Here is an 18,432-nt window from a genome sequence, read left to right on the forward strand (position 1 = left end):
CTCCAAGTGATAAATCCTTTCCCACTGTCTCCCAAAAACATCCGCTAATAGTCTACTGTAGCATACAAAGCTCACAAGACTAGCTTTCAGCCCTCTGGCTTCTCTCCAGTTGCCACAGCAAAGAGGAGCTTCCATTGAGATGAACTAAGGCTAGAGAGAGAACTCAGTAAAAATAGCCGGCTCCAGGGCACCTCCTGGGCTTGTGGCTCCCTCACTTTTTTTTTAATATATTTTATTGAGTTTTACAGAGAGGAAGGGAGAGGGATAGAGAGTTAGAAACGTCGATCAGCTGCCTCCTGCACACCCCCTCTGGGGATGTGCCCACAACCAAGGGACATGCCCTTGACCAGAATCGAACCTGGGACCCTTCAGTTCGCAGGCTGACGCTCTATCCACTGAGCCAAAGCGGTTAGGGCGGCTCCCCCACTTTTAAAAAGATGTTTTTATTGATTTCAGAAGAGAGGGAGAGGAACATCAATGATGAGAGAAAATCATTGATAGGCTGCCTCCTTCATGTCTCCCCACTGGGATCAAGCCCAGGTATATGCCCTGACCAGGAAGGGAACCATGACCTGGTTCATTGAACCATGCCAGCCTGGCTCTGGCTCCCTTTTTATATTCCTCCATCCTTCCAACTTAAACAAAGGACACAAGACCCAGGCTAGCTTACTATTCACAGAACAGTTTATTGACCTACCTCACCTGGCAGGCCGTGTGGCCCTTCTGGCCAGGAGAAGTGATGGTCTAGTTGCAACTCTGCTGGGTTGCAGCCTATGCCCTGGGAAGGGGGCATGAGAAACAGAACACTGGCCAGCACAGCCCTGCATACAAGAGCCTGAGCAGAGGCCCGCACTCAACTCCACTTGATGTTCTTGTCCTCCTCAGTCATGGCTGGTGTGTCAGTGACGAGGCCAGTGCCAATGGTCCGGTTGCCATCTCGCAGAGTAAAACGCTGGCCTTTTTCTAAGATCATTGGTTGCCGCAAGATTAGGCTAAGCTTCAGGTCCTCCCCGGGCATAGCAAGCTCCTAGAGGGGACAGAAACAGGGATCATGCTTGGCCTTCAAGATGTCTTTATTCCAACTGTTTTGCTGGCTACCAAAGTGACAGACTGTGGGGAAATGCAGCATGATGATGATTTCTGGGAACAGCTTCATCCCAGCTGCCAGGCAGATGCAAAGGCAAAAAAAAAAAAAAAAAAAAAAAAAAAAAAAAAAAACAGGACCACTGATCAGTATTCCTAAGGTATGTTCTTAAGGGAAAATGTTGACATTTTGGGCTATGTAGGTCTCTTAGGAACTTCTCTAAGCCCTACGTATAGTAAAACTCTCAAGAAGAAATATTCTTTTCTGAGAAGTCTCTGGGTAAATGGTAATATAACTAAGTTTTTCAACTACTTCAGCCGCCTAGGGCAGTGGTCGGCAAACTGTGGCTCGCAAGCCACATGCAGCTCTTTGGCCCCTTGAGTGTGGCTCTTCCACAAAATATCACGTGCGGGTGCGCACGTACAGTGTGATTGAAACTTCATGGCCCATGCGCAGAAGTTGGTATTTTGTGGAAGAGCCACACTCAAGGGGTCAAAGAGCTGCATGTGGCTCACGAGCTGCAGTTTGCCAACCACTGGCCTAGGGAATAGTGGATGAGGACTCACTCCTCCAAAACTCATTGGTCCAGACCCTTCCATCACTAGGTTCATCTACATCAGCGGTTCTCAACCTGTGGGTCGCGACCCCTTTGGCGGTCGAACGACCCTTTCACAGGGGTCGCCTAAGACCATCCTGCATATCAGATATTTACATTGCGATTCATAACAGTAGCAACATTACAGTTATGAAGTAGAAACGAAAATAATTTTATGGTTGGGTCACAACATGAGGAACTGTATTTAAAGGGCCAGAAGGTTGAGAACCACTGATCTACATCATCAGCCAGCTTCTCTTCACCCAAGGAAGTCACCCACATTGTCACATCTTTGGAACTGTAAGTGACACAGGCCTAATATGAAGAGCGCTCCTTCACATCCCATCCCTGTACCCACCATACCTTCCCTGGAGGCAAGATGATACGACAGGACATGTCCCAAGTCAGGGAGAACATGACAGGCATGAAGTGTGATACAAAGGGCTTATGGCGGCCACCTTCCTCTTTGGTGAGGATGTAAACCTGGAAAAGAGAGCAAGTGGCTAGAGGCACTGCCTCTCTAGGGGACAGTCCGTCTCAGTCAGCCCTGTCCTTTGCCTGAGGCCTCACCTGTGCCTCCACCTTCTGGTGGGGCTGGATGGAACCTGGTTTGGCCATAACCAGGCCACGTCTCAGGTCCTCCCGCTTCAAGCCTCGAACCAGGGCCCCAAGATTATCACCTGCCTCTGCCCGCTCCAGGCTCTTGTGGAACATCTCAATTCCTAGAGGGAGGAGAAAGGGAGGACCATCTGGAGCAGAGGGAAGGCACAGGGGTCTGCAAGGCAGGAGGTCATCCTGGAGCCAGCCCCTAGGTCTCAAGGCTTTCTTCCCATACCTGTTACCACAGTGCGAATGTTCTTGTTATGTCCCAGGAACTCACACTCATCTCCCTTCTTCAAAATTCCACGTTCTAGCGTACCTGTCACCACTGTGCCCCGGCCTGGGAGGGAACAAGAAAGGACATTAGGGACCTTGGGCAAGGCTCTCGTTAGGGGGAGAGAATGCAATGAGCAGGGTCCTCACCAGGGATAGAGTAAACTGACTCTACAGGCAGCAGGAAAGGCTTCTCTAGGTCCCGGGTGGGCACTGGGATGTGAGTGTCCACAGCATCCAGCAGCTTCTGCACAGACTTCAGGCCTAACTCAGGGTCACGTTGCTGGAAGCGGTGGGGGAGGGGTATGACAGGACTCTGAAGTTTTCATTCTGCTTACCAAGAACTACTAGTACCCCCCAGACTCAGAGCACAGCTCCGGATGCCTATCCCACCCCATCCTCTGCCACAGCAGCCCCTGCCTGACCCTGCCTTCACCTCAAGGGCACAGAGGGCAGAGCCTACGATGACCGGGGTCTCCTCCCCTTTGTAGCCAAACTCTGTGAGCAGTTCCCGAATCTCCAGCTCGACTAGCTCCACCATCTCAGAGTCCTGGACAGCATCTGCCTTGTTCACATACACCACAACATGCTCTACTCCAATCTGCAGATGGGAAAGAGGGAGATGGTGTCCTAAGTGGCCCAACTCCCCACGCTTCCTCTTCCCACTCCTACCCAGGCTCCGCATACCTGTTTGGCCAGTAGTAAGTGCTCTCGGGTCTGGGGCATGGGGCCATCATTGGCTGCCACCACCAGGATGCAGCCGTCAAGGGGGGCAGTGCCTGTGATCATATTCTGGGTAGGAGAGGAAACACAGCCTCGTTCAGTGACCTCAGCTCCACATCCATCTGGCCAAGCACAGCCGTTAGGAACCGAGGCTCACCTTTCTCTGCCATCTCACCGCCCACTTTAATCGGCCATGCCCACAAATCCATGATCTCAAACCTAGACATCGTGAGTATCTTAAGCTCCTCCCACAAGCCTAACGTTTCTCCTGACAGGAGGCAGCTCCTGGCCTGTCCCAGCAATGCTCTCACCTTAACGTAATCTGCGTGACCGGGACAGTCTGTGTGGGCATAGTGGCGGGCAGCAGTGCTATACTCCACGTGAGCTGCATTGATGGTGATACCGCGGGCTCGCTCCTCCGGGGCATTGTCAATCTCTTCGTACTTCTTAAACTTGGCCCCACCGCCCTCGGCTAAAACTAATGGCGAAGGCAAGAGAACACAGCTCTCAGCTACAGTTCCAGAGGTAGAGGCGGGGCTCAGGGCACACGCCTAGGTCCCCCCCACTTACACAACCTTAATCGGACAGCCTGGGGATGGACCCTCCCTCAACTTCTACAGAGATCACCAGTCAGAAAGAAATAAAGGCCTGAAGGTCATGCTCAGCGACTTTCTAGGGGAAAGCCTCCGCTTACAGGGCGGTCCCTATGGCTAGAGGGAGGCCATTCAGGGTCCCCCAATTTATGCACCACAAAGTTCTTCTGTTCAGGGGAAATCTGTCTCCTGAACAGAAATCTTCCAGCCCCACCCCCCGCCCCCTGGAGTTCTGGCTCCTGGGGCTACTAAACACCTCCAGCGGCCACTGTGCGGGCCCCGCCTCCCTGGCTCCAGGTCCCGCTTGCAGAGCGGGCGCTGCCGGATGCCCCCTCTGCAACCCGCTTACTTTTCGTGATGGCCGCGGTCAGTGTGGTCTTGCCGTGGTCCACATGGCCGATGGTACCCACGTTCACATGGGGCTTGTCCCGCACATAGGTCTTCTTGGCCTCCACGGCCAGGCCGCGGCACAAGAGGGTCAGTGCCGGGGCCGTCAGCGGCCGCAACAGGCCCTGCAGGAGTGGGGTCGGGCCGGCGCCGAGACCTGCCGGGGCAGAGGCGTGCAGTCAGGGCGCGGATCGGAGCTCGGCCACTCCCGACGACCCCCACGTGTCCCCGGACCCCCATGTGTCATCGCCCTCCCAGCCTCCTCACCGCTGAAGAGGGGCGTCGCGCGCAGCAAGGTGGTGACGGCCATTGTGGTCGTACTCACGCCCCGAGTACCGGTGCGAGGTACCCGATGCCCGCGCGTGCAGAGAGGGCAATTGCGACTGGAGGTTACTTCCGGCGGAAGTGAGGACCAAGAGGGCAAATCCGGGCACCTCTAGCCACCAGTTTCTATGGTCATCTCGGCCGACTTCCGGGCGCGGGCCGGAAGACGTCAAGGAAAGTAAATACTGGAGCGCGGGGGCGGGGAAGGATGGAGGTTTCCACACCCACTCGGGCCCCGCGGGAGGAGGGAGCACGCAGTTCTCTCCGACGCCGCCAGGGGGCGATGTGCGCCTCCCATGATGCACCAGCGCCCAGAGGACCTGTGGACTCCGGGGTTCCCAGAGCAGCGGGCTGTGTTTGCGCTTAGGGGAGGAGGTAGGTACGGGGAGGCCGGGTGGGGAGGGAGGCTCCCGGCCTCCGCCAGGCAGAGGCGGCCTCGGCGAGGACTGCTTGGGAACGTCCACGACTCGAACCCCTGGAGTCCGACCCACTGCGCGGGTCTGTTGAGCGGGAGGTAGGACGAGGCCCTGCCGCCGGGCTGAGGAAGAGGGTCCTGGGCGCCTTTCGGGGGTGGGGCTCAGGTAAGACCCATCTCAGTGCTGAGCCTTTGTTTTTTTATCTGTAAAATGGGATTACAGTAGTAACATCTACCGCATAGAGAGACCCTGCTCTGGGAATGAATGAGCTGGAGAAGAAGCAGGAGTGAGGTCCTGAGGCCTCCTGGTCGCACAGTCCTTAAACCTCAAAAACCTGCCCTCCTAGCCCACAGCCTGCGGGGACAAACGAAGCCTTGCCATCCAGCCGTCACACTTCAGCAGTCCAAGAAATAATTTCCTGTGGATTGCCTCACCCACCCACCCAGTTTTACTGATGACACCGAGGGTGAGGGACCAGCCTCAGGTACCATTAAGAGCAGCTTGAGTCCTAACCGGTTTGGCTCAGTGGATAGAGCAGCGACCCGGGGACTGAAGAGTCCTGGGTTCGATTCCGGTCAAGGGCATGTACCTTGGTTGCGGGCACATCCCCAGTAGGGGGTGTGCTGGAGGCAGCTGATCGATGTTTCTCTCCCATCAATGTTTCTAACTCTCTATCCCTCTCACTTCCTCTCTGTAAAAAATCAATAAAAAATATATATATATTTTTTAAAAAAGAGCAGCTTGAGCCCAGCTGGCCTGGTGGAATGGTTGAGCATTGACCTATGAACCAGGTGTGGACGAAAGGGACCACGTGCTAACCTGACAAGCTCAGGGAAGGCCTGCATGACGATCTTGCAAACTCAGAGACCTAAAGTAACCACAAAGGATGGTCTGAAATTAAACAGTTATGGTGGATGGTTACATCCTAGGCTGATATCTTCACTGACAAGGTCAACCTTTACCTTAACTGAGCCCATCTGTCTTTTTGCATCTATAATAGCATACCCTTGAAGTGTCTGGGTAACTTGTAACTTCCCTTTTTCCAGACCCCCTCAGGGCACAACCAGGATATCACGAATTCCTTCGTTGTTATCATGTTAATTGTTCCTGCACCCACCTAAGTATGTGTTTATCATTTTACTTTTTATCCAATCCCAGGGGTTTCCCCGCTTTGCTTTTTCCTGCCTCTCTAGTCTATCACCATTGGATTTCATATAACCCACCTACATCCCTTCCTTTGAATTGCGTCTATATATATAAAAGCCTGAGCGACCAGCCAACCACCTGGTAGCTATGATGCGCACTGACCACCAGGGGCAGATGCTCAACTCAGGAACGGAAACCACAGGCATGGAAGCATGGAACAGGCTGATGAATCTCAGAGGGGAGCGGGAGAGGGGAGGGCGGGAAGAGATTAACCAAAGATTTTTTTTTAAATATATTTTTATTGATTTCAGAGAGGAAGGGAGAAATAGAAACATCAATGATGAGAGAGAATCATTGATCGGCTGCCTCCTGCACGCCCCCTGCTGGGGATCAAACCCACAACCCGGGCATGTGCCTTTGACTGGAATCGAACCTGGGACCCTTCAGTCTGCAGGCTGATGCTCTACCCACTGAGCCAAACCAGCTAGGGCTAACCAAAGATCTTACATGCATACTAGAGGCCTGGTGCATGGATTCATGCACCGGTGGGGTTCCTCAGCCTGGCCTGTGCCCTCTCGCAATCTGGGACCCCTCGGGGGATATCAGAGAGCCGGTTTCAGCCCAATCCCTGCAGGCGGGGCCAAAGGACCCCCACCAGGGCACAAATCCATGCACCGGGCCTCTAGTGTATAAATATAGATGTAACCCACCATTCTCTGGAGCATTATCTCAATCCATTGAGGTTCTGCTTCCCAGCAATTGTCTACAGTTTGGCTCAAATAAACTCACAAAAATTCTTTACAGGTTTGAATGTTTTTATGTTAACACAGGTAACAGTTGGACTCCCAGTGGGGGCTTATTTCCTGTAGGGGCACATGCTGGGTTGCAGGCTCTATCCCCAGTGTGGGGTGTTCGGGGGTCTAGCCGATCAGTGATACTCTCTCATCACTGATATTTCTATCTTGCTCTCCCTTCCTCTCTGAAATCAATAAAAATACATTAAAAAAAAGAGAGAGAGAGCAGCTTAGTCTTTCTTATTCCCTCTTGTCCCCAGCAGCTAACACAGGGTGGGGCACCCAGTGAGTGCTCAGTAGATGTCTGTTAACTGAATGAATGAGTTCAAGGAGAGTATATAACCTTTAACTTTCACATCCCTCATCTCATCACCCTGGAATGATAATAGCAGATGCTTATTTTTAACCCTGGTTAATGTTTCCAAAATGCATCAGATCCTAGGAGTCAATTTACTATATTTCAAAAAGATTTCCTGAATCCCCCCTCTAAATTATGTTCAGTAGGGTCTGGGCACAGAAAGGGAAACCAATTTATTTATTTTATTTTTTTATTATTATTTTTTAAAATATATTTTATTGATTTTTTACAGAGAGGAAGGGAGAGGGATAGAGAGACAGAAACATCGATGAGAGAGAAACATCAATCAGCCGCCTCCTGCACACCTCCTACTGGGGATGTGCCCGCAACCAAGGTACATGCCCCTGACCGGAATCGAACCCGGGACCCTTCAGTCCGCAGGCCGACGCTCCATCCACTGAGCCAAACCGGCTAGGGCTATTTATTTTTAAAAAAATATATTTTATTGATTTTTTTACAGAGAGGAAGGGAGAAGGAGAGGAATAGAGAGTTAGAAACATCGATGACAGAGAAACATCGATTCAGCTGCTTCCTGCACACTCCCTACTGGGGATGTGCCCACAACCAAGGAACATGCCCCTGACTGGAATCGAACCTGGGACCCTTCAGTCCGCAGGCCGATGCTCTATCCACTGAGCCAAACCGGTCAGGGCCATATTTATTTATTACACACACACACACCCTTCTCAGTATTACCCTGTGTGGTAGTGAGAGAAGTTAGCTTGAACGCAGGCAGATAGGGCAGGGGTCCAGTGTGAAACAAAGGCAAGTGGAACATAGGCAGGAACAGACACGGCAGTTTGAGCAAGCCTAATCACAAAAAACAACCATGCTGAAATAATAGAATGTTTTTGGACATAGAATGGGAGGTATGGGAAACCAAGGGAGGGCCTGCAGCAAAAAAAGTGGCTTGTAGCAAATATATACCCCTGGACTACAAGGCTCATGGGCAGCCATTATTGGGCCCCCCATCCCCATGCAGGGAGTCTAAATCTGCTTGTAATAAATTTTCCACACTTTTGCTTAAATCTCTGGTCCTTGGAGCTCATTCTTCAGCATTGAGAGAGACAACCCCTGGGGAAAAAACCTCAACTCACCGTTCTGGTTATCAGCAGGAGCTGGTATTGCCCCCATTTTACAGGTGAGAAAACAGCACCAGGGTGATTAAGGAACCCAATATAACTAAACTCCAATGTGCACTTAACTACTGCACTGTACTATATATGCATCATCCTATATAATAAAAAGGTAATATGCAAATCCACCAAACTGCAGAATGACCAGTCACTGACGTGCACTGACCACCAGGGGGCAAACGCTCACTGCAGGAGCTGCCCCCTGGTGGTCAGTACACTCCCACAGGGGGAGTGCCGCTCAGCCAGAAGCCCAGAAGCTGGGCTCATGGCTTCTCCACGGCAACACTAAGGATGTCCAATTGCCGGGGAGCAGGCCTAAGCCATCAGTTGGACATCCCCCGAGGGCTCCCAGAATGCAGACTGCGGAGAGGGCACAGGCTGGGCTGAGGGACATCCCCTCCCACCCCCCCAGTGCATGAATCCCGTGCACCGGGCCTCTAGTGTTATTGATAAAATGAGGAACTTGCTAAGACTTATGTCCTGATTCTCCAACCTCATCTGCTTAGGAAGGGGCTGGTACAGTATAAAAAGCCATTTTTTTTTTTGTTCCTTAGTCACTCCACTCCTGGAAATCTATCCTATGACACTATTTTTTTTTAAAATATATTTTATTGACCTCTCAAAGAGAGGAAGGGAGAGGGACAGAGAGTCAGAAACATCGATGAGAGAAACATCGATCAGCCGCCTCCTGCACACCCCCCACTGTGGATGTACCCGCAACCAAGGTACATGCCCCAGACCAGAATCGAACCCAGGACCCCTCAGTCCGCAGGCCGACGCTCTATCCACTGAGCCAAACCGGTCCTGGCGCCTATGACACTATTGACCACTGCTGGATTGTGAGATTTTTGGGGGATGGTAAACTTTAAAAAACAATACTTTCCTTTTTAGTGTTGCTGTATCAATTTTAATTTTTTTTAATTAGCTTAAAAAAGACTGACATAAGTAAATACTGTTAAAAATGAATCCGTTTTTGAAATAATACTTGATAGATAACATTATGGGTGATATGAATAGATGACAAATTTTGTGGAAGGTAGGGTCAGTGCTGGGGCCGTCAGCGGCCGCAACAGGAGTCAGGGACTGTAAGTGAGGCAGTTGCAACTCTGCAACCCTGACCAGGGATCAAACAACTTTTGATCCCTGAAATTCGAGGAACACAGTACTCACAAAAGTCCAAAGGGAGAAAAATTCTTATAGAGCTGTTGATGTAGCAGCCTCTGTAATAGTCAGGAGTTTTGATTTACAGGTGACAGACTTTACATTGGCTGATTTAAGTGAAAAAGGGATTTGTTTCAGGATAGTATTAGGCAGCTTATAGAATTGTGGGATGGGCTGGAGGAATAGCTCCCAGGCCATAGAACTGATCTGATAAGAAAACTGTTGCCACTGCCACCAAACACTAAATGCCGGGACTTAGACTTCTCTGCAACAGCTACTGCTGGTGGCACTGAAAACTCTGCTGCATCAAGAAAGGGACCTCTCTCCCCTCTTCCCGCCCCCCAAGCCTGGCAAATTCAAAGTCTCACATATGTATTGGAGCAGGCTCAGAGATGTATTCTTTGATGTTGGGGGCAGAACTAGTAACAGGGAATTTCCCCAGGTGCCTGTGGCCAATGTCACAGTAAAAAAAGTGGAAGGATCACAAATGTCCCGTACGTGGATATGGTAGCATGAATTTTGGCACAGCCACTGGATGAAATATTGGCGTGGGTTCAAACTGCAGAGACAAGGGTTGCCAACCACCTGTGTAAATGCTTGTGAGTCGTGCTAAATGAAGAGGAAGGCTTGCTGCTATAGAAAAACTAGAGGCCTGGTGCACGAAATTCATGCAAGGGGCGGGGCGGGGGGGGGGGCCCTCAGCCCAGCCTGCACCCTGTCCAATCTGGGACCCCTCGGGATGTCCGACTGCCAGTTTAGGCCTGATCCCAATGTAGATTCACCAAATCTATGTTGGCAATGATCCCAGGGATCAGACCTAAATTGGTAGTCGGACATCCCTCTCACAATCCAGGACCGCTGGCTCCTAACTGCTCACCTGCCTGCCTGCCTGATCGCCCCTAACTGCCCCCCTCTGCTGGCCTGGTTGCCCCTAAATGCCCCCCAACAGCCTGGTCACCCCTTATTGCCCCCCCTTGCTGGCCTGGTCGCCCCTAACTGCCCCCTGCCAGCCTGGTTGCCCCCACTCCCCCATACTGGCCTGGTTGCCCCCAACTGCCCCCCTCTGCCGGCCTGGTCGCCCCTAACTGTCCCCCCCTGTCGGCCTGGTCACCCCACACAGCTTGCTGTTGAGTCGTTTGGTCGTCCCTCACTAACCCCCCTGCTGGCCTGGTTGCCCCATGCAGCCTGCTGTTCGGTTGTCCAGTTGTTTCAGTCCTGACGGCCCCTGGCTTTTTATATATTAGGATAGCATGCATATAAGGTGGGGTGAGACAAAGGAAGTCGAAAACAGTTATGTCTTTAGGAGACTGAATTTGCTTAAGGAGAGAGATTGTTCTCTCTTTCAAACATTTTATGTGATTATAGTTAAAAAATAAAAGTTTTTTATGTAGAATCTTGAACTCTTTAAAAAGATGCTCTTGAAATCACATGGCCTTCTGCCCCGCACCCACCCCCAAGAGTCCATTCATTCTGCTATGTGGGAGACACTTTGAGTTCCTGCTAATAACCATTTTCCATCTTCCTGTAGGCAGGGCTCTGATTTTGTTCAGAATGGCCCTTCTCCTGTTCCGGGGATAAACCCTGACAGGTCTGGTCCACTCTCATGGTCCTATTCTCCTGGCCAGGCGGTTTGTTTAGGGTTGGTTGCTACTCCTATGGGGCCAATGATTAGTAAGAGGTCTGCTTATGGGGATTCCTCATTCTTAAGAAGGAAACACCGAAGAAATGGACCTTCTTCTGATTCTGAGTGGTCCTTGGTCTGGATGGGAAGCCTAGAACTCCTGTGCCCATTTTGTTCCCAGGCAATAATGCAGCCAAAATCCAGAAGAGAGCGAAGTAAAGAGGATCTTAGACGGCTGGACGCCTTGTGGTATGTAATGACAATGTTCTTGTCGTTTAACCCAGACTGTGTCAGAGTTGTCTGGTATTTGCAGCAAATCCTAACAGATTATAGTGCTTGTCCCCTGAGACATACTTCTTGGTTTCACTCATGTGAGACAGTGACTTGAGTAGGCCAGGCCTGGGCTTCCTTTATCTCCATATCCTCCGTGCCTGGCCACTGCAGTCCTCTGTGAATGTTTGCTTTGAATTAATGAGCCTTCCAAACTGAAGGGTGCCTCTGTGTGGTGCCCAGACTTAACACATCTAAAACAGGTTCTCAGTTCTCTCCCATACTCTCCTCCCACATCTAATAAGCAGCATCACCACTCACCCTTCCCCTCACTCCACACCTAACCCAGTACCCAGTCCTGCTGGTTTTTGCTCCAAAATATATCCTGAATGTGACCACGTCTTCCTAGCTCAACTGTGGACACTGTGGTTCAATATGGGATCATCTCTCATCTAGGTCACCTTATAGGTTCTCCAATGGGCCTCTCAGCTTCTACTCTTTAAAAATAATAATAATAATTTTTATTGGTTTTAGAGAGGAAGGGAGAGGGAGAGTTAGAAACATCAACGATGAGAGGGAATCATTGATTGGCTGCCTCCCACATGCCCCCCAATGGGGATCCAGCCCACAACCTAGGCATGTACCCTGAAGGGGAATTGAACCGTGACTTCCTGGTTCATAGGTGTCCACTGAGCCACGCTGGTCGGGCATCGGCTTCTACTCTTATTCTCAATACCTGTCAAATCCATCCTCCACTCAGCAGCCACATCAGTCTTTAAAATATGGGTGAAAAATTAATCCCCCTTCAATGACTCCTTATGACACTTAGTATAAAAACCAAACTCTTACTTGAAATGGATGAACTGTAGGCAGGTAAATTTTATCACAAGAAAGCTGTTATTAAAGAACCCAAACTCCTGTGGTCTACAGACCTGCATGATCTGGCCCCTGCCTACCTCTTTGACCCATCCAGTACGAGTTTCCTCTCCCTCCCTCCCAGCCACACTGAGCCTAACCGGCAAGGGCTTTGATGTTCTTCCTGTAGCTTTCCCCATGGCTTGTTCCTTCTCCTCATTCAGGTCTCACCTCTGTATCTAAAGTAATGCCAGGTCATCCTGTTATCAATTGTCCCCTTTGATTTTCGTCATTGCACCTAAATATTCAAAATTATAAAGTTTGCTTGGTTGTTGTTGTTTTTTCTGTCTCACCAGCTCATGAAATAAGAACTTATTTTTTACTTTTAAGTACAGTGCCTAACAGGTGAAGAAGTATTTGTTGAAGGAATTATGTGTTGAATCATATCAGTTGAGCATTTGTGTTGGGCTTGTTAAGTTTTTTGATGTTTTCAATAGAAAGCAAATTTTGTATTCACATTCATTTTAAAAATAAAGATGAGTCGCCCTAGCTAGTTTGGCTCAGTGGATAGAGTGTCAACCTGCAGACTGAAGGATCCCAGGTTCGATTCCAGTCAAGGGCACATGCCCAGATTGTGGGCTCGATCCCCAGTAGGGGACATGCAGGAGGCAGCTGATCAATGATTCTCATCATTAATGTTTCTATTTCTCCCTTCCTCTCTGAAATCAATAAAAAATAAAGATGAGTCACTAACTTTTGGAGCTTCTGTTATCTATAAAATGGGGATGGAGTGGCAAGGTTAAACCATATGATTTCTTAGATTTATTGTAACTCTGACTTCTAAAAGGAGGTTGTAATTGAAATGAGTACTGGGCTGGCCAGCAACTTAATGGAAAATTGAGGACCAGGACTCAGAGTCACTAAACAGACTTTTTGGAAGCTCAAGGCCATCCTTCACTTTTCTCCCTACCAGCCAGCCTGGCAGTGCTTCCTCAGAAACCTCTCTGGACATTCTCCTTGGTACAACCCCACTGCACTACCCTGGCCAGGTCAGCATCAGCTCTCCCAGACACTGCAACAGTCTCCTCTCTGCTTCCAGCCCCCAAGCCCCAGGCCCATGCTGGACCTGAATGCCCTTCCAAACACAGAACTTTGATCATACCCATATCACTCAGATGTGACTAGACTCGCAGGGGTGGGCAAACTTTTTGACTTGAGGGCCACAATGGGTTCTTAAACTGGACCGGAGGGCCGGAACAAAAGCATGGATGGAGTGTTTGTGTGAACTAATATAAATTCAAAGTAAACATCATTACAAAAAAGGGTACGGTCTTTTTTTTTTTAGTTTTAGTTTTATTCATTTCAAACCGCCCGCGGGCCGTAGTTTGCCCACGGCTGGACTAGAGACATTCTAATTGAAAACACTTAGTGAATGTCACGCAAAAGCTACTAAGTAAACGGCACTTGAGAGGTGGCCCAGGTGGTTCGGCCTCACCTGGCTTCCTGGAGGGGATCACACTTTGAAGCCTGAAACCAGAGGGAAGAAGATGGACAGCAGTGAGGGAGATGGTGTGTGTCGTTCAGAGGCAGAGCTAAAGTAAAGCCCGAGTTCTTTAGGCTGTCAAACTGCCCTGACAGAACCGAATATGACTTGGAGGGCCAGGAGGTCTAGGCCAAAGCACCAAGGCTGATTGTGACATTCAGGAAAGAAGACAAAATTCTAGAAATCCCCTTCTCTTGGGGTGAGGGAGGGTCAGGATGATCTCCAGAAGAATCCCACAAGCAACCACTTCCCTTCAGTCAGACCCTGTTTTTTTCCTTTAAAGCGCCACCTTCTGCCATGCTCAGCCCACCCCAATCTCAGATGGGTCCACGATCCAGTTTACAAATTAGCATACTCTATCCCTCCTGGTTGCAAGTGTTGGTTCAGGGTTAGTATTCCGTTTCAACCCCAACTGGCATACTAACCAAGTTCAGTTCTGGCACTAACTGCCCAAAGTTAGCATAGACACAAGTTAAGGGCTCAGTCCTTGACAAGACTGCCCCCACCTCAAATGCCAGCTGCAAGTGGAGTCCCCCAGCCACCTGCACTTCTGACCAACTGGCTACAGATATGGGAGTTCCCCATGACCACCACTCCCTGTTTGATAATTTTCTAGGACAACTCAGAATGCAGGAAAGCGCTGTGGTTCATGCTCACAGTTTCATAATCAAGGATACAAGTCAGGAACAGCCAAATGAAGAGACACATAGGGTGAGGTCTGGGAGGGTCCAAATACAGAGCATCCATCCACTCTCCCCATGGAATCAACATATCATCCTCCTGGAACATCAATGCATTCACCAACCAGGAAGAACTGGTTGGGCTTCACTGTCCAGAGTAGTTATTGGGGCTTCATTATTTAGGCATGATTAATTAAATCATTACCATGTGACTGAACACAATCTCCAGGCCCCCTCCCTGCCCTCCTTGGATGCTGAGCTGGCTCAAAATCCCAACCCTCTTATCACAACGTTGGTCTTGGTGGTGACCAGCCCCCATCCTGAAGATATTTAGGGGCTTGCCATGAGTCACCTAAGGGGTTCATGAATAACAGACACTTCTATCACTCTGGAAATACCAAGTACTTTTAATCCTCTGTGCCAGGAACATGGGACAAAGATCAGACAAATTCTTTATTATACAACAGATGTTTATTGGGTGACCCAAGCTGAGCTGATGAAATTAAACCCGACTGCATTTGTTGGAGCTGTTGGGAAAGCCAGGATCTTTTTCCGCTAGGGTTGTTACTCTGGTAAGCTTGCAGCTGCAGGCAGCCATATAGCTACCTCTGAGGGTACAACCTGCCTGAGAATGAAGATAGTCCAGAAAAAAAGCAGAACTAAGAGAAAGAGACCAAGTTCAAATGGACATTGAGCTTTTGGCTCTAAGCATGCCTGAAGTCATTCTATCTTTGATTTTTCAAATTTGTGAACCAACAAACTCCCCCTTCTTATGTTCAATCAACCTTAAATTGGAGTTTCCATTGTAGCTGAAAGCATCCTGAGAAGTACATGCCCTCTTACTGAGGAAGACATGTTTCTCACTTCCTTATCAATATCTTGGCTTAACCTGGGCCTTGGATCCCATCCTTCCCACCTTCCCCAAAACTCATTCCTTCAATCACCATCCTTTCTACTGGCTCCTTTCTCCTTAGACTTTTGACATAATTAGGTCTTCCTCGGGATATAAACCGGCAAATCTTTTCTTCCCTTTCAAACTACAGCCCACCATATCTCTTTCCTTCCTTTTGGTCAAACTGTGAGATAGTTCTCCACATCCCTCCTCCCACTTATTCACCTTCCATTTGTTCTTCAATCCTCTACCATTTGGCTTCTGCTTCCACCACGTCCCTAAAATTATTCTCACCAAGGTCACTGAGCAATGGTAGTCATTATAGAAGACAATAGCAGTATTATGGATCTCTGTTTATCATTTGTTTTTGCCTCCCCCCCCCCCCCCCCCCCCATATACACTCTATACTCCCACACTCCCTGGTCTTTGGTATGTGGTTTCTAAAAGAACTTCCAGGTGGTTTTTCTTTCTTTTCTGTTTTTGTTTTTCATTTAAGGAATGTTGGCGGCTTGGCCTTGGAATTGACATCTCCTGGGGCAACCCTTGTTCAACAGCTAAGGGATGTTGGTATATGTAAGGCCCAGTCCCTCATTTCCTGACAAATCTGAGGCATAACTTAACATCCAGAGCTCCCCCATGGTAAAGCTGCCTGAGATCACATGCTTGCTTGGTTTCCTCTCCTGCCTTCCCCGCTCCCTTACTGGTTTCTTCTTGTAGCACGTTTTAAATAAATAACTCGCACACAAATCCTCATCTCAGGGTCTGCTTCTGGGAAGAAGACATCATCTCTGCAATTTTTTTTTACTCCTCTTTCTTTGTCTCGTTCCCCGAATTAGGCTCTGGCCCTCCTCTTTCTACATATATTACTTGGACAATGTCATTCATATCCATGGTTTCAACCACTATCATGTCTGATCACCACTAAACTGCTTTGTGCAGTTCAGACCATCGATCCATCTCTGCTGAAGAGCTCCCCTTGGTTGGCCAGACACCTCCTGGACTAATACAGTAGTCACTAGCCACATGCTCTTTGTGACGGGCTGTTAAACAGACATGAGCAGAGCAAGGGCAATGGGCCAGGTGCAGGTCACCAGGGTGGAAGCCCCAGGGGCCTAACAATAGACAATCCATTAAAGGGTGGGACCCTGCTCCCCCATGACCTTTCCTCCCCTAGCATCTCTCTCACCATGGGGTTTGGACCCCTAACCTTTCCTCTTTAGAGATAATATCTATGCCTGAGTTATGTTTTAGCTCCAGGCCCAGAGAAACAACAAAACCAGCCAGGCTGATGTCAGGACCAGTTGCGCTGAATAATGACCCCCCTCTCCTGGTGCCGGCCAATCAATCAGTGGAAACCACAACCCTGAAAAGACACACCTGGAAAGCTGCTGACTATTCTATTGAGATCTTCTCCTGGGACCACCCTTAAAACCCTCAGGAAGATGCCAAAACCGGTTTGGCTCAGTGGATAGAGCGTCGGCCTGCGGACTGAAAGGTCCCAGGTTCGATTCCGGTCAAGGGCATGTACCTGGGTTGTGGGCACATCCCCAGTAGATGTGCAGGAGGCAGCTGTTTCTCTCTCATCGATGTTTCTAACTCTCTCCCTTCCTCTCTGTAAAAAATCAATAAAATACATTAAAAAAAAAAAAACCCTCAGGAAGAGGACCCAGTGTGCTCTGCTAGCCCTGCCTCCCCCCCTCCCCACCTCCCACCCCACTTCACCCCTATTAGCTTCCTCACTCCCAAGCTCCAAGGGCCCTCCCTTTACCTTCATGACTTGTTTCCTAAGCCCATTTCTAGTAATTACTTCTTCCACACTTACTTGACTTACCAAATAAATGTTATCTTGGCTCTGAATTCTTACCTAGCCAGAACCCAAGGACCAAGGTTGCTGAACCCGGGTTTGGACTCTAGTCACACTAGCCACATGCAGCTGGTGGTTACCACATTGGACAGCGCCAACATAGGACATTTCACTCTGCAGAAAGTTTTATTGGACAGCGTGGACACATTTCCAAACTTAACCTCATCACCAGCCCCTTGCTTTCCCTGCATTCCCCCACGATCCCTGTCCTAGACAGTGACGGGCCAGCTACAGAGAAGGTGAGTGTCCGGGTACCAGGGAGGAAGAAGGCGGCCACAGAACTAAACTCTTTTCCATCAATATCTTTCTCTGAACCGGGAAGATGGGTGGACAAAGATGGACGGAGCCATTAACAAAGGCTATCTGTGCGCTGATGTCCGGTTAGAGCGCAAGCCGGGGGGACCAAGGCTGGCCAGGCCACAGTGGATGTCCCCAACTGCGCCAGGCAGCCTCGGCCTTGCACCAACGTGCGTGTGTGAGTTCAGGCTTTTCCCCATCGCCACGCTCCTGGGTGTCACTTGCCTCCGTGTTCCAGGATGAGCACTGAATCCAGACCGAAAAGCTAAAGTCGGTTCTGGAAACATGGCGCCCCTCAGGGGGGAGGCATGCTCCTACTGGAGGCGCTGAGCTGCGAGGACGCAGCGTTTGGGGCCGTGGAGAGCCGGGAGCTGGGAGAAGGTGGGCACGGGCTCCCGGTACCGCTCGGCCTCTGACTCCGGTGGGTCGTCCTGAGGAAGCGGAACCCACTCCGGGGTTTTCAGCCGCTTGAGCAAGCGGTTCCCTTACTGCTCGGGGTAGTCGGGGCGGTGACTGACAGGGTCCCTGCGCTCGGTGGGAACCATCCTCCTGCACCCTCACGATCCCCAGGTTCTGTCTCCGGCCTTGATGGCTCTCCTGAGACCCGGACTGTACGTCCGCCTGCCTCGTTTCCACCGACACGGCCCAAACGGGCGTTATTCCCGGCTCTCCCCCGCCCCTGCCTTTATTCCCCGAGTCGGAGAGGGAGCCTCGTCCAACCTCTCGCCGTTTCCTCGAGGAGCCAAGGCCGCCGGTCCAGGCTCCGCCTCCTCGCGGGGCCTTACCGAGGTCACTCCCGTCTTCCCGGGACCAGCTCCTC

At 50.2% G+C, this 18,432-nt stretch overlaps 1 protein-coding gene and 2 long non-coding RNA genes across 3 annotated transcripts; 1 reads left to right on the top strand and 2 right to left on the bottom strand.

Moving 5' to 3' along the window:
* Positions 1-664: 664 nt before the first annotated feature.
* TUFM (Tu translation elongation factor, mitochondrial) lies at positions 665-4,702 on the bottom strand. The gene is made up of 10 exons (XM_005870321.2): positions 4,523-4,702; positions 4,218-4,412; positions 3,587-3,753; positions 3,240-3,344; positions 2,989-3,153; positions 2,703-2,835; positions 2,515-2,619; positions 2,250-2,401; positions 2,043-2,162; positions 665-1,027 (listed from the first exon to the last, which is right to left on the bottom strand). Exons 1-10 carry the CDS (start codon positions 4,563-4,565, stop codon positions 854-856), a joined length of 1,359 nt encoding a protein of 452 aa, XP_005870383.1. The 5' UTR covers positions 4,566-4,702; the 3' UTR covers positions 665-853.
* A 69-nt stretch (positions 4,703-4,771) lies between these two features.
* On the top strand, positions 4,772-13,525 carry LOC102239927. The gene is made up of 3 exons (XR_001362890.1): positions 4,772-4,954; positions 11,393-11,460; positions 13,310-13,525. It is a non-coding gene; the product is annotated as an uncharacterized LOC102239927 (long non-coding RNA).
* Positions 13,526-13,758: 233 nt separating this feature from the next.
* On the bottom strand, positions 13,759-16,711 carry LOC102239710. The gene is made up of 2 exons (XR_313822.2): positions 14,557-16,711; positions 13,759-14,023 (listed from the first exon to the last, which is right to left on the bottom strand). It is a non-coding gene; the product is annotated as an uncharacterized LOC102239710 (long non-coding RNA).
* Between the last annotated feature and the right edge of the window lie 1,721 nt (positions 16,712-18,432).

This window comes from Myotis brandtii, unplaced genomic scaffold, assembly GCF_000412655.1.
Source record: "Myotis brandtii unplaced genomic scaffold, ASM41265v1 scaffold317, whole genome shotgun sequence".
In the NCBI taxonomy this organism is placed as follows: domain Eukaryota; kingdom Metazoa; phylum Chordata; class Mammalia; order Chiroptera; family Vespertilionidae; genus Myotis; species Myotis brandtii.